Raw genomic sequence first — 16,349 nt, 5'->3', positions numbered from 1 at the left:
TGACAAAACATTTTTTAAATTTTGTTTAGGAACATTTTTTGAATTTCATTTACGAATTTTTAGCTCAAAGTTGTGAGTTGTAGCATGTTAAAAAAAAATAAACGCACTGACAAAACATGGCTAAATTTCTCAGTATTTCTACTTAATGCGGCATTAGAACCATAATATTATATTCTTTATAGCAAAGCATTTGCTTAAATTCTGAAATATTTCATCGTGCAAAAGTTTGAGTCTAATTTTTAGTATGATGTGGTCGGGGTTCTGCCAAACCGCACCAAGTGTCATTTTTTCCCAAATTGAGTTTTTTACACCAGAGGACTCAAATAATCCAAACCTTTCTACCATAAAAATATCAAGTAATTTGAACAGTCCCTCGTAATCTTAGATCACAAATTTTCTTTGGAAGGACACGTAAACTGAAATTTAGTTCAGCCAGAGAGAACCATAAACCAACGCACGTCATCAGAGGGAATTTATTTTTCAGACATAAAACTAGATATTTCAATTTTTTTCAATTCAATTCAATTTTCTTACAATTTATCCATTCCAAGCAACTCATAGAAACAGAGGCCAGTAAGATTTGGCAGCAATTGACTTATTACAATTTAATATTGTTTCGGTGGCGTTGATCTATTTTCTTTGAAATTTTATCCAACCAAACCGCACAAAGTACTGTTCATCTGAAATTCACATTTTGAAGCCGTAATGAAATAACGAATTAATTTAATCTGATACTGTGTGAACAATTGAGGTGGACTTGGTGCGCTTAAGTTGTTCTGATAATTGCATTATTGCCATCAAACCCCGTCAGACAGAGTGCACATAACTTGTTTCTAGTTTATCACCATTCATTAATGAAGTGAAGATGACCAAGTGGTAGCTCACTAGATTACCACTAATAAGGCACGAGTTCGAATCCCGAAGAAACTTTTTTTCTGTTGTTCTATCCGATGGTAATGGAAATCAAACGACTCTTTTGATTATGTGATTATTTTTATATTGCATAAACATCAGCAGGTTAATGTACAGCTGAAATGATGGTCATTCCTGGTGAGCACTTCACGCATTGAACTGGTGAACTTGATCAGCAAAAGTGCATCAAATGGGAGCAACTTGTTGCGCTTTGGCAGAGCAAATTCATGGTTTTCTTCGATCATTAAAATCTATGAAAGAACACGTGAGGACCTTGATTCAATGCAAACGAATCCTTCCTAATCATAGTACATAAATACTTGTGACATGGATTCCAACATGCATGGTGATGATAAACATCATTTGTCTCCAATTATACTTGTGTTGTTGAAAACTACGAACTACATCCAACAATACCGAACCAAGAACCATATTATTCAATTTTTGTTCAGCCAGAGCGAACTGAGTGCTTCATATGTTTTAATAAAATGCAACTACATCGATAATTCATGATGATTTACTTGTATATTTGATCAAGTTAGCCTATGGACCAATGCACGAGTTCACTATTTGACGTTTGAGCGGTGCCGTGTTGTTTACGTGACCATGACAACGAATGAATTCGGCACCGCTCAAACGTCAAATTAGTGAATTCGTGCATCGGTCCATATTACGTTATGGATCAATGCACGAGTTCATTATTTGACGTTTTAGCAGTGCCGTGTTATTAATGTGGCCATGGAAACGAATGAATTTGGCACCGCTCAAACGTCAAATTCGTGAACTTGTGCATTGGTTTATATCAGCACTAGTCTGAACGTAGCATTACACAGTGTGTGATATATCTAGTCCAATTGAAAATGAAGTTACTCAGGAGTTCGAAAATATTCTCAATCAAGAGAACGTTTTCGAAAATGCCTGGGAGACTGATTTGGAAGAAGTGAGAACTATTATTAAAAAATTCAAAAACATGAAAGCTCCTGGCGATGATGGAATTTTCTACATCCTCATCAAGAAACTTCCAGAAAGTAGCTTATCATTTTTAGTTGATATATTTAACAAATGTTTTCAATTAGCATATTTTCCTGACAAATGGAAAAATGCTAAGGTTGTTCCAATTTTAAAACCAGACAAAAATCCTGCAGAAGCTTCTAGCTATCGTCCAATCAGTTTGCTTTCCTCCATCAGTAAACTTTTTGAAAAGGTTATTTTGAACAGAATGATGGCCCACATCAACGAAAATTCAATTTTTGCCATTGAACAGTTCGGATTCCGCCATGGACATTCGACCACTCATCAACTTTTACGTGTAACAAATTTGATCCGTTCCAACAAATCTGAAGGCTATTCTACTGGTCTTGCTCTTCTAGACATAGAAAAAGCATTCGACAGTGTTTGGCATGAAGGTTTGATTGTAAAATTAAAAAACTTTAATTTTCCAACATACATTGTTAGAATAATTCAAAGTTATCTGTCAAATCGTACACTTCAGGTTAATTATCAGAACTCCAGATCTGAAAGACTTCCTGTAAGAGCTGGTGTTCCTCAAGGCAGCATTTTGGGATCAATATTATACAATATTTTCACATCTGACTTACCTGAGCTACCTCAGGGATGTCAAAAATCTTTGTTTGCGGATGACACAGGCCTCTCCGCCAAAGGACGTAGCCTGCGTGTCATCTGTAGTCGATTGCAAAAAAGTTTGGATATTTTTTCTTCATACTTGCAAAAATGGAAGATTTCTCCTAATGCTTCCAAAACTCAACTAATAATATTCCCACATAAACCAAAAGCTCTTTATTTGAAACCTTCAAGTAGACATGTTGTCACGATGAGAGGAGTTCCAATAAATTGGTCAGATGAAGTTAAGTATCTAGGGCTCATGTTAGATAAGAATTTAACTTTCAAAAATCACATTGAGGGCATTCAAGCCAAATGTAACAAATATGTAAAATGTCTCTATCCCCTTATTAATAGAAAATCAAAACTTTGTCTTAAGAACAAGCTTTTGATATTCAAACAAATTTTCAGGCCAGCCATGTTGTATGCTGTACCAATATGGACTAGCTGTTGTAATACCAGGAAGAAAGCTCTGCAGAGAATTCAAAATAAAATTTTGAAAATGATTCTGAGACTTCCTCCCTGGTATAGTACCAATGAGTTACATAGAATATCCAATGTTGAAACATTGGAACAAATGTCAAATACAATCATTAATAATTTCAGGCAAAAATCGTTACAATCTTCTATTGCCACGATTAATGCGTTATATGTTTAGGTTAAGTTAGGTTAAGTATATTAAAAACATTTTTTTTTCTTTCTCTTATAAGCAGGTGAAATCAACTCACCTGTAAAAAAACTGAACTGCTACGGCAAATAAAATGTAATATGTTGTTAACAAAATGTTAATTAAATCTTAAATTTGTTTTACCAAATTAGGATGATAGTGTTGTCAAATAACACAGAACACCTAGATATAAGAAATGAATGTAATGTTTGGAATGATACTAATGAAGAAATTAAAAAAAAAAAAAAAAAAGTGTGTGATATACGTGGCAATCGTCAGTGATAAGTGGTTCTCATCCGAAGAACTATTCGGAATTCACACAATATGTGGGGATAGTACATACAAGAATTTATTCGCGGCAAAAAAGCTCATGAATGCTGGAGACAATTATCACTTCACTGTGTTTATGTTTGTTCGAGTAAACAAAAGCAAAACAAAATCAATTTTCATCATAAACCTTAGCGGAACAATTTGATAAAAATAATTTTTGATTTTGAACTTACCATTGAAATCATCAGAAATCATACATTTTTTCTTCTTTTATTGTAGGCTAATCTTTCTTCGCTTTAACTCAACGGCTTAACCCTCAAAGCCCCGGGACAGAACTTTTCTTTAGAATCGACTGGCGCTTAGAAACAAATAAGTTCAATGAAATGCGGTTTTCACTATGATCGATGGATCGTTAGACTTCCTGCGAGTGGAGTTTTCAAACCGGAAGTTCAGGTCTGGACATGTTTTTCAGCCGGAAATAGTTGTTCCTTAAACTTCATGAAATAACCTCATCGTAGTTGCTGGAATATGCTTCATGTCCGTATTGGCTTATCGCCAAGTTAGCCAGGTAACGACCGGATTCTGAGATCAAAAATTATCTCGCATGTATCAACACTTTAGATATAGATTCGTTCGATGAAACAAATATGAAAAAATCTACCGGTCTTTTTTTCAATAATTTTATTTTTCACATCCAACAAATGTAGCTGCCTTTCATCAGAAAATTGATTAAAAATTCGTACAAACCGTGTATTTAACAACTGAGTTGCAAAGTAAACAGCAATGCAAAACTGCGATGATTTCATGAAGTTCTAGTAGTCACGCACCTCTTTTTGTACTTTGTTCATGTTTGTCTTCGAATTCACCGAAAGTGACCTCAGAAACCGGTCATCTGGCCGAAGTGTCAATACAAGCAAGAAACATGTTCTTACAGCAACGCTGAGGTTATTTCATGTAGTTTGAGCAGTCATATGTCTAGTTTTGAGTTTCATCCATGTTTGTTTCCTGGTCCACCGGAAGTGACCTCCCAGCTCGCAGTAAGTCTAACTCATCCCATCGACCGCAGTGAAAATCGCATTTGATTTAATTTATTTGTTAGCATTAGCATTAACGTTAAGCATTTCGCACACATTCGTAGGTGGTACAAAGTCAGAAATTTGGGATTAACCTCTAACTCTTAGACAAGATTGACGCATATTCCAACAATCGAAAGCTGACCGGGTCACGCCCTTGTGAAAGCTGAGGAATGGGAAAGGATGATTGATTAAACACCTACTTAAGAAAGATGCAGAGAACTGTACGACCTCTCATCGGTATTACGGGATGTTGTGGAATGCTGATGGAAAGTGTAGTGCCGTAGGATACGTTCGGTAGACGTTTTGGCCGACAAATAGTTAACATTTAGCATTGTAATCATGCGCTTCTGATCAGAACAAACTCACAAAATTCCTTTTTTGAAACTCCTCTGAAATCCGTCGCTCCTCTTATGATGAATTACCGCTCGAAAAATCTACATTGAAACTTCAATTTTTTAATTAACGAGTCGCGCGAAACGAATTCAATTGCTGAAGCCATCACGAAGTACGCAAGCAAATCGAATAAAAGTAAAAAAAGACACTTTAATCAATTTGAAAAATATATTTCCATAGAACATTTGCACGTGGCATAGCACCATCCGCCAAATCTCTTGATTAAATTTATTTGTTTATGACATAAAAGTTCTGTACCGAGGCTTTGAGGGTTGATGGTACGGTCGACATAATTTGACAAAACTTACTTTGGCGTAATGAACATAGGCCCAATGTCCCAGTACCGCTCTGGAGATACAAGAAAGTACACTTGCTTATGAGTTTGGAAACACAAAAAAAAACTATTTCAAACTGAACTGCTTCAATACAAGTATGATTAAACTTAAAACCTGGCTGGGCCACGGAAATTCGATAAATCTAGTCTGGAACGAAACAGAAAGTTTGGCATAAAATGACACTCCCATTATTCCGGTCACATTAACTTGTTGAGCTGCTGGAAATAACGATCCGAGTTCCAAATCCAGGGCGGAATCGATCCAAAGTTATGCCTTCTCCACCATACGCAGTAACATAACGACGATTCCACCAAAGGAAGGAAGTTAAATACCAACATTCCCGAAATGTTAGGTTATAACTCACAGCTAGGAATAAAACTTCTCATTGGCTTCTCCCAGCAGTAAACGGGTGACACGACTGGAATCTCTGATGAGTTTGATCCTTGGAAGAATCCCCCGCTCAAAGAACCAAAGGAGAAAGTTCCCCACTACTGCTGGTGCTGGGAACGAATTGCCCTGCAGGACTCGGACATAATCCCCTAATGTATAATTAAAATCCATCTTCATCCCTTCTTCGATGTCGTCCTTGCACAGAGGTCCAGTTTTCTGTAAATGCTGGCATAGATCCGATTTCTAAACATGTGTTAAGTTGAAAAACAAAGTCAAACATGCATCAACAAAATAAGATAGTTGAGAACTCATAAGAAAATAAAAAAAAAATCGTTTTTAGAAAAAGTTGAGAGCTACTAAATGTATAAAAAACAGAAATTTTGATTTACGAGAACCAATATATAATGACTTTGCCAAAATGGGATATATAACACAAGAGCATGTTCCACAATACCAGTCATGACCAAAACTTTTAAAATGTTTGGAATGCGTAATTTCTGGCAAGATTTTTTAAATCTAGACCACTTGGCCTTGGTGAAATGCGTGATTGTCCTCTCGCTGGACGATTGAGAAGAAAAAAAAACCTACCTTGTTGGGATTTATGTGCCAGGATCTCCGCTTGCCCTGGTGCTGCTGATACTTTTGGTGCTTGGATCCCGGAGTCGGCATGGACGTGGCCGACGAAATGCTCGATGCCGTAGTGGTGTTCTCGTAGATGTCGCTCGGGACCGGACTGTTGAGATTGGTACAGGGCCCAATCGAGGGACATGGGGACGAAGCCGGCGAGAGGGTGAAACAGCCGGAATCATGTGGTTGGATGATTTTCAGTCTGTTCCCGGGACAGATACCCTGTGGGGGTGGGAGGAGAGAAAGAAAACAGAGATGTGAGGTGATTGATTATTTCGTGTTAACGGTAGAACTGGGAAAATTTGAATTTTTTTGTTGGTTCATAACAAGAAATGCCATTAAGAGCAGCCATGAGCGTAGCCGGGTTTTCCATCAGGGATGCGGGGAAAATCCCCAACAGTTCTTTCACGTATTTCACCCGGAAACGTTCATTTTTTTGTCTCACTCCTTGATTATCTATGGTTACGCCCATGAGAGCAGCTTATCTCCCTCGCCATAGCAGACGACAGGACCAGATCTCGTGGATAAGTAATTGCCTGTTTCACATTCCCGCTTCAAATTGTGCGTGTAATCAAATTTCGCTTCCCGAAGGGACACGAATATCGCCCAGGGGCATCTTGAAGTCGTCTCTTTTCGGTGGCAAACAGAATCAACATAATCCGGCTAATTTATATGACTGTCTCCCGTGTACTGTCACCACCTAGAAAATGTCCCCAAGTCTTGGGCGAGTTATAGGGCGTAGGCTCGGAGGATTCGCTGACATGTCCCTATAAACGGAACGAAAAAATACCTTTTACGACCAAAAGGACCTCCATAAACAAACATCCCCAAGCATAAGCAGTGCTGTTGAGTGTTGCTTCTGTCTGTCGGTTTTGCCTTTGGGGCTCATAAAATAATACCTTCCACGTGCGCTGTCGGTTGGTGCAAGGTCGCCCTAGACAAATAGATAAAATGAAAAAATGTCTTTCGTGGGCGTTTTTCTCCTTTTCGCGTGCATAAACATGTTACTTTCGTTTGATTATAGGGTGGTGAAGTCAGTGCCGAAGGGGGACTGTTTGGATCGAATCATATTAAAGACGAATTGTCAATTAGGAAATCGTCGGTTGAATTTGGCGTGAAGAGAGTGTTCCTACATTCTTCCTATATTTGAAGTTGTAGGAGTTGGATGAAAAGGAACATCAACGACTAAACAAATAGGTTGCAATAATGGTCAAAAATAATAAAATAAGTAAGTTGAGGTTTAAAACAGGGTTTCCCACCGGGAGCCGTGTTGTGTATATTTCAATCCTCGAATAAGAAATCAATGTCAAGAAAAGATTTCTAGTGAAATCCTGAAGAAAATTTTTCAAATTTTAAATCCCCCGGATCACTGGGAAAATCTATGGAGAATATCTGGCGGAATTTTTGGAGTATTTCTACGAATTTCACCTGCATGACCTTTGTGGAATTCCGGCAAGATCCTGTAGGGTTGTTCCTTAGCAAGCTGCTTAGCAAACTCCAGAAGACCATAGCAGATTTATTACATGTATTCCAGACGTGATCTTTCATGCACCTTTCAAGGACATCTGTTGATTCATTTGTGACTTTTTGTAAACTTTTAAACAGGCTTCTTCATTGATTTTAACCTTGTCTGATAAGATCATTACCAAATCCTTAGTGAGATCATTTTTTAAATGCCTAAGCGAACTTTGGAAAATTACCATATTAATGGTGAAGTGATTGCAGTCAGTTTAATTTTAACCATATTTTGACATACATTCAAATTATCAAGCCTTCATTTTCAAGAATCCGCGGAATGTTTGTAGGACACAACAGAAAGAATTTAAAGCATGGCACAGTGGGAAAAATGTATGCATATCAGCACCTGATTCATGCGGCTGATTGCGGTACTCAAAAACTTTCATATCCAATGAAAAAAAAAAGTCAAGTAATCGAATGTTGACAGTTGCATTCACCGGAATCGTGTTGAACTTCCCGTTTTGCCCTTATTTGTCATAAAAAATGTTATTTTTATGGGACGAGCAACAGTCTTAACTGATTGCGGCTAACTGAATGTATTTTTACTGGTGTAGAATAACCTGGGTAATATATTGGACCAGACTTCATTAAGTGCCAATAACTGTAAGCGCCTGTTTTACCTCATTTTGCCCAAAAAATTGACGTTAGGCATAGGTATTAGTGTGAGACAACATTTTGTTTTTTTTATCCTTTCCTTTTTGGATAGCATTTAAGTCCCATAAGAACTGCGCAGAATTTCAGCTTGATCGGTAAAACTATCTATTACTGCCAGCCTTTCAAAGTTTGTATGGGATTTACTATGGCAAAATTAACTTTTGCAAAGAAAGATCACAATCGCCCATTGACCTCTATAATAAAATCTGAACACAGACCTCGATCTGACACTTGTGAAAAAAGTTATGCAATTAAAATCTATTGGCAAGGCGACGTTGACTAACGTACGTAAAGGGCAAAATTTCTATTTTCCTATCGAGATCTGTGTTCAGAACTTTTATAGAGGACAATGGGCAACCTCTGGCGAATTTTTTTTGCAAAAGTAAGTTTTCCCATAGTAAATCCATTAGCGTAACTTGAACTCAAATCTAGAGGGGGCTTGACCCTTCTGATCGAAAAAATCCCTTAAGTAAAGCGTATACTTAGCATGAGAGTTAAAATTTTATAGGGGGGGGGGTGTCTGAACTTTTCTAGGGGGGTCTAAGACCCCCCTAGCCCCCCCTAGCCCCCCCGTATCTACGCCAATGAGTAAATCCAATAAAAACTTTGACCAGCTGGCGCTAAGACATAGTTTCACCGATCGAGCTGAAATTTTGCATAATTATTATGGGATCTAAATGTAATCCAAAAGTGGACTGGAGCGAGAATCTAAATTTTTCATATAACAGTGTCCCGGGATAATAGGTATGTTCGGCATAATGGACATTAGGCATAAAGACATCAGGCATAATGGACGTTTGCCATAAAATAACTTGCATGTTGGTAATTCAAAACTCGTCTTATATAGAAAATTGGTCGGGTTCATTTACAAATTGGGTGGGATAATTGGTTGATTAAAAATTTAATATTTTCTGTGTTATAAAATTTGACAATGAATCCATTATCGCAAGATAAGAAAGAAGATTGTTGCCAAAGTCATTGCTATCATTCTAAAGTCCAGCTCAATCCTCACAGCGTAACAAAAATTACATTTTTGCGAGTAAGGATCAAATTATGTGTCTCTAATAGATTTGGGGTTGTTATATCTAATGCCGTTCTCAGAAATGTTCCAGTACGTCCCAACTTTCAGTTACATGTCGCCTAAGTTTTATAAAATACTGTTTTAATTGATGTTTACATTAAATGGTTCATCAAATGTTTCTGTGATCTAATCCACCAAGCATGCAAAATATGATTATAATTTTCATTTCAGATATAATTTGGTTGAAATTGCACGATTAAATTGAGATTGCATCGATTTTTCCAACATGCTTGCAGTTTCCATACAGAATTTTTCGTTTCTCTTATATGGCAGAATACAATACTTTTCGAAACCATGCAAATCAACAACTTTTGAGCATCGAAAGTATTATAAACCTTGTTGATAAGTATTGTTATACACATGAAGTTTGAATTTTGTGGCAAAGCAATTTATGCCACACAAGCTGGCAAACTTCCATGTAAGTTGGCTGAAATAGTAAAATTTTTCATTTTAAACAGTCAATATCTTAAAACTAGACGTGCTATGATACTTTTGAAAACGGCAATGGATTGAGCAACCCTTATTTTAGTAAAATGCGGTATTTTGGTGCTTGAGACTAAATTGTGTTCCGCAGTGTTATTGTTAGTATCCATTAAAATTTGCGATGTGCAAGTGTTATTTGTTTCTAGAGATTTTTTTGTCGAGTATATGACAGTTTTTGTTATATTTCTCTTAGGGTAGATGTACCGAAAGTCGAGGCACTAAGCACGATTGAATTTCATTGAATCGCCTTAATTCAAGAAACGCAATTAATGTACATCTTAATGAGTTGCAACGGGAAATAACGGCCATTGACTTAATGAGAAAAATGATTTCATCGCCGTAACCCACGGCATGTCAGTTAAAATTAATACCTCCACTATTGGTACACTGTTCCTTTAGTTGCGGTAGATTTTTAATTTGTGTTCCTATAGTTGCGGTATCTGTTGTTTTCTTATGGGATCCTCCGCTATAGGAACACTTTACCGCAACTATTGGTACAAGTAAGAAACGTGTTAGCAATTTTAGTAATATTTCATCAGTTTTAAAGCAATTTGAACGCACTTTTCAACTATTCCGTGTACATACAAACCAATAGTCGATTGGCAGTGTCAGTTTTGTGGTTGATGCAATAACATCAGTAAAATTGGCATTACCACAACTATAGGAACACTCACAACTAATGAATCTCTTACCCTACATAATTGCGTGGATTAAAAAAAGATAAATCTTAGATGTTTTTATTAGTACCATCGTGCAGGGTGACATTGGTCCATAAGGGTGTCTTTGGGCCAATATTTTTATAGCAAGCTAATGCCAGAATAAGGGAAACAATGTGTCAAGCTCTTAGAATACTTTATAAATAGCCAATAGATGATCATAGATTTGTTTTTCGGCATTCCTACTTATGATGAGATGCATCGAAAGAGGCGGTCAAAGGGGTGACTTATAATGCACATTAGCAGTAGTAACTCTAAAAATTTTGTCCAAAGTATAACTTTAAAGAACAGCCTTCAATTCAAAGAAGGAAAATCTCTGATGAAAAATTTGCCAATAATATGTGTACAACCCAACTCGAAACATGAGCAGCAGTTACAGTGTCGTTATTATTATTGGCATTACGCCCCAACTCAAGTTCTAAGCTTAGTGTTCTTCCACAGCTATCAACCAAAAGTTTGCTTTGCCAAAGTAGCCATTTTGCATTTTTACTTGTGCACGATACATGAGCACGATTAATTTAAAGTGAGCACGATTATATTTCATGGCTAAGGATCTTGGATCGACTTCTAACCGAACTAAAATACCTTCAGCATGGCTTTGCTCTTTGGTCGTAGAAGTTATCACAAAGCTAATGAAGGCAATTTACAGCCTTTTTATGCCAATCATTCAATCAAGTTTTGTCCTAGAAATTGAACTCAAAAGGATTCACAATTATGGGACTTCAAGGCACTCGCATTTCAAAGGACACACTTTTGTTCTTTGAAGCTCTTCACAATTCCCAAAACAAAGTCAGCTCACTTTTCACATAAACGAATTCAATTTTCATTTTGGAAATTATGCTTATCGACCATTATACTTAATGTATATTATGTCAAACATCCATTACGCCAAACGTCCATTATGCCTATCGTACTTATGCCTAACTTCCTCATGTCTAACGTAGTTATACTTAACGTCGTGCAAAGTTTTTAGAATTGATTGCGTTTATTCAAATTATCATATTCCGGCGTCGAACCATCTGGGGAATTCAATGTAGCACTATTCACAGTCTGGCGGATAGAACTATCGGAGCCAATCGAACATAACAGGTAAAGAGTGCTTGAATCGGTGAGCAGTATTGTGCCCGTAGAGATATTTAAATAAAAGAATAATAAGAAATAATTCGCATTGAAGGACAAAATAACTAAACTAAGCGGTGCTCTGCTTCGTTCCATCACATCGAGGCTTACATCTCTGTTGTGCAGGTCTGTATGAATCAAAATTTCTTCACCTTCAGGGGAAAATTCTACAGACAAACTTCGCTTAATCACATCGAGGCTTACATCTCTGTTGCGCAGGTCTGTATGAATCAAAATTTCTTCACCTTCAGGGGAAAATTCTACAGACAAACGTTCGGCCTTAGCATGGGCAGCAAACTTTCACCTCTGTTGGCAGATGTGTTTATGAGTGATTTTGAGAACAAAGCTCAAAAACATAAACTCTTCCCCCGAGTGTGGTGGCGTTATGTAGATGACGTGTTTGCCCCTGTGAAAGAACGCTACCTTGATCAAACATTAACCATGCTAAACTCACAACATGAAACCATAAAGTTTACAGTCGAGAAAGAGCAAGATGGGAAATTGCCCTTCCTCGATCTAATGATCAGCAGGAAGGATGACAACACGCTGAGTTTTGGAATTTTTCGAAAACCCACTTCCACCGATCGGTATATTACATCCGATTCAAGCCATTCGGGTGCCCAGAAACAAGCGGCTTTCCATTCTATGGCACACCGACTCTACAATGTGCCTATGGATAATGAAGAATTCGAGGAGGAGCGAGCTCGAATCTACAACGCTGCCGAGGTGAATGGTTACGAAAGGAAGTTTGTGGATAAAATCTTCCAGAAACACAAACTCAGAAAACAACGCCAACATGTTACTACATTAGAACCGATAAAAGAAGAAACGAGAAGAGTCAGCCTGCCATTTTACCCTAAAGTAACTAATCCCATTAAAACATCATTGCAACGACAAGGTATTCAAGTTGTACACAAAAGTGACAACACGCTTCGAGACCTTCTATGCAACCTGAAGGACAAAGTTCCACCCGACGATCAGTCGGGTATCTACCAGATTCCATGCCAGGACTGCTCTGCGGTCTATATAGAACAAACCCGGCGTAAGATAAAAATAAGATTAAGAGAACACAGGAATGCTGTGGTTTCCAATAGAACAAATGAATCCAGCGTAGCGGTTCATGCATCAAATTGTAACCATAGCATAAACTGGCAAGGTGCGAAGTTAATAAAAGCAGTAAGGAAAGTTTCGCACCTAAATGCATGGGAGTCCATGTTCATCAATAAGTCTGAAGAGCCATTGATGAATGAAGACGACCCTCCGATCACGTCGTGCCTCTTCAACATAGCAGACATCACAATACATTGAAGCATCTCTTCGTTTTGGACGTATACGATCAACGTACGAGATCATCGCAGTCAGTCGGACATTGTCCTGTAGATGGGCTACATCGCGCCCGAAACCGGTCGACAAAAGGTAAAATTTTTTAACTTTTTTGACGATTGTAAGAACGATAAGTGTTATGTCTTGTCTCGCGTCGCGTCTTGTATGTGTCGTTTAGTTCTTACGTTAGCACACACCACAAAATGAGTGACTTTAAGAAACTCATTGGTTGATCAAGCGAAAATATTATTTTGTCATTGTTCAAGCAAAAAGGTCACTTGAAGGTTTTAACTTCTTGCTCAGTCGCCAGTGACTTTAGTGAGATTATCACGATATTAGTGCTTGAGATTTTCTATTCGCCAGACTGTGATTAGAGTGACTGTAATATAAATTGGTCTCGTTCACTAAAAATGCAAATTTCGTCTCATTTTGCGCTAGAATGTAATTTTGTAACTGATTGCTTTCAACGAAATATATTTTTGCTAGTTTTGAATAATCTGGGTAATTTGATAAGCGCCTGTTTAACTCCATTTTTCCTAAAATTTGATTTTTCGGTATTTTAGAGTGCCGCAAAATTAGGGACTTCCTTAGCCGAGGGGTTAGAGTCCTCGGCTACAAAGCAAAGCCATGCTGAAGGTGTCTGGGTTTGAATCCCGGTCGGTCCAGGATCTTTTCGTAATGTAAATTTCCTTGACTTCCCTGGGCATAGAGTATAATTGTACCTGCCACACGATATACGAGTGCGAAATGGCAACTTTGGCAAGGAAAGCTCTCAGCTAATAACTGTAGAAGTGCTCATGAGAACACTAAGCTGAGAAGCACGCTTAGTTCCAATGAGTACGTTAATGCCAATAAGAAGAAGAAGAAGAATTATTCCGGCTACTCAAATTATACTTTACCTGCGTCGAATCATCTGGGGAATACAATGTCGCACATTACAAATAGTCACGGTAACTGAAAAAAACCTATTTTGTCTTAGAAATGCTTTTTTTTTCTGGAATAAAGAACAGTGGTATCAAGGTGAACTATCCACTCTATTTCTATTTATTTCCTTATTTTCATTTGCATTTTTTGGATGTAATGTGATATAAGTATAATTTGAATAACCGCAATCAGTTGTAAACACTCCCAAATATCGAAAAATCAGTCATTGACACTAAATGAAGTATGTTCCATCATATGACCCAGTTTTGCATTCCAGAAAAAAGGGCAAATGGGGCAAAATGGACCCTCGCAGTTACCAAGATTTGTTTAAATGTAGTCCATTGTATTCCCCAGATGATTCTACGTCAGAAACGTATAATTTGAATAGCCGCAATTTTCACCCACAATAGTTCTAAAAAATGGACGCAGTGATCTCACACCCGACAGAAGAAGAATAGTCGCATTCAGTAGTAAATACTATTGGATATTCAATAATCTAATTTTAGGGCGAAATGGGGAAAACAGGCTCTTCTTGTCATTGGCTGTAATTAAAGTGTGTTCCATCATATTACCCAGATAATTCTACACCAGCAAATATATGTTCCGTTAGTTGCAATCTGTTACCAAAATTCTTTTTTTTTTAAGAAGAGCATTTTAGGGTGAAATGGGCACTTTTAGTCACCGAAACCACTTCAAATGTGGTCCATTGTACCTTCCGAATGGATCTACGTCGTAGAAGTATTATTTGAATAGCAGCAATCAATTGCAAATATCTTGAAACATCAATTATCAAATTTTAGGGTCTCTAATTTGGTCTTATATCTCAATCTGATTTTGAAAGGATGATCGAATACTTGGAAAAAATCACCGCGATAGCTCGAAATCTGCAAATATGTACACATGATCAAAATTAAATCAAGATGCTCTTATTAGAGTCCAGATGACATTAGCCTGGGACAACTTGGGACAACGAGTATGGAATGCGATAAAATATCAAATATATTTCTGAAAGTATAATTTTTTATTTATTTTTTTGCTGAGATTTTCTGAAGGCTGAGAAAGCCAAACTCATCAACCAACTTCCAAGATGGGCATGGTAAAATGGTAAGAAGCTGGTTGACGAGTATATATTGTTTTAAAGTTAGGCTTTCTAAGCCTTTTGAAAATCTCAGAAAAAAAATAAAAATTTGTACTCTCAGAAATATATTCGATATTTTATCACACTCTACACTATTTGTCCTAGGCTAAAATATATTTTCAAGAGTATTTCAGGATGTAAACTAAAGGATCTTGGAGAATTTAGCTGCACATATTTGCACTTTTTTAATTTTGAGCTTATTGACTTTTTTCAATATTTTTGACAATTTTCTTTTAATTACAGCTGAATATTATACCAGGGGATCATTGGACATCGTAAAATGATTGATATCATCATTACTATGTAAGTTCCAATATTTTTAATTGGTTTCACAACGTTAAACGCATAAGTGGCTTATATGCATTTAGAAAAAATAGTAATAAAACTCATTTTTCCGCTACAGGCCCTTTTTAAAAATTGGCTTGCTTTTTGAAAACAAAACATCAAATTCGTATCACAAAACTTATAAATATAACATGAGGTGGCAACAATATTTTTGGTCGCCAGTCTATATGAAAATCACCCATAGTAAAACGTCGGGAAAAACTAATCTTTTTGATTTTCCAAAGACAAAGAAAGCTTAACTAATCTCAAACATGTCATGTTCATCTACCATAAATTTTAGTAGATTTTTTTTATTCTTCGTCGTATGTAAGATAATATTATTATATTGATGTGTTGGTCAATCAATAAACATGCCTTATATTATTTTGATCCTATAATAACTTAACAAGATGTTCCCTAATACTTTTGGAAATAATTGGAAATCTCTTATTCTCAAAATAGCTAGAAATTCGATTATTCATTTTAGAACAATAAATTATGATCTTGTTCGGCTTTATTAATTAAGCTACTTACAACTTTAAATGTTTTCGATTTTTGACTAATTCCGTAACAATTTTGTAAAGATTTGTCTACCTTAGGTTTAATTTTACCATTACTTATAATCTTTGTTAGAAAACTGTGATAACTGTATTAAGAATATTGCTTGTCTTAAAATTATCATTGCCAGTTTATCTTTGTGCAAGGAAAATTCCTAGAACTAGGCTGCCCATAACTGCAAAACAGTCACATTCGACATTTGTGACAAAATGGAGTTAATA

At 36.8% G+C, this 16,349-nt stretch overlaps 1 protein-coding gene across 2 annotated transcripts in view; it reads right to left on the bottom strand.

Moving 5' to 3' along the window:
- Positions 1 to 16,349, bottom strand: part of LOC5568309 (breast cancer anti-estrogen resistance protein 1) — a 451,449-nt gene that overhangs the window by 134,676 nt on the left and 300,424 nt on the right. For both annotated transcript variants that reach the window (XM_021841383.1, XM_021841384.1), the window contains exon 3: positions 6,252 to 6,512. In XM_021841383.1, the coding sequence (XP_021697075.1) occupies positions 6,252 to 6,512 (261 nt within the window). The remainder of the gene's footprint in view (positions 1 to 6,251; positions 6,513 to 16,349) is intronic.

Source organism: Aedes aegypti, chromosome 2 (assembly GCF_002204515.2).
Source record: "Aedes aegypti strain LVP_AGWG chromosome 2, AaegL5.0 Primary Assembly, whole genome shotgun sequence".
Taxonomy (NCBI): domain Eukaryota; kingdom Metazoa; phylum Arthropoda; class Insecta; order Diptera; family Culicidae; genus Aedes; species Aedes aegypti.
This window is presented reverse-complemented; position numbering and strand designations above follow the sequence as displayed.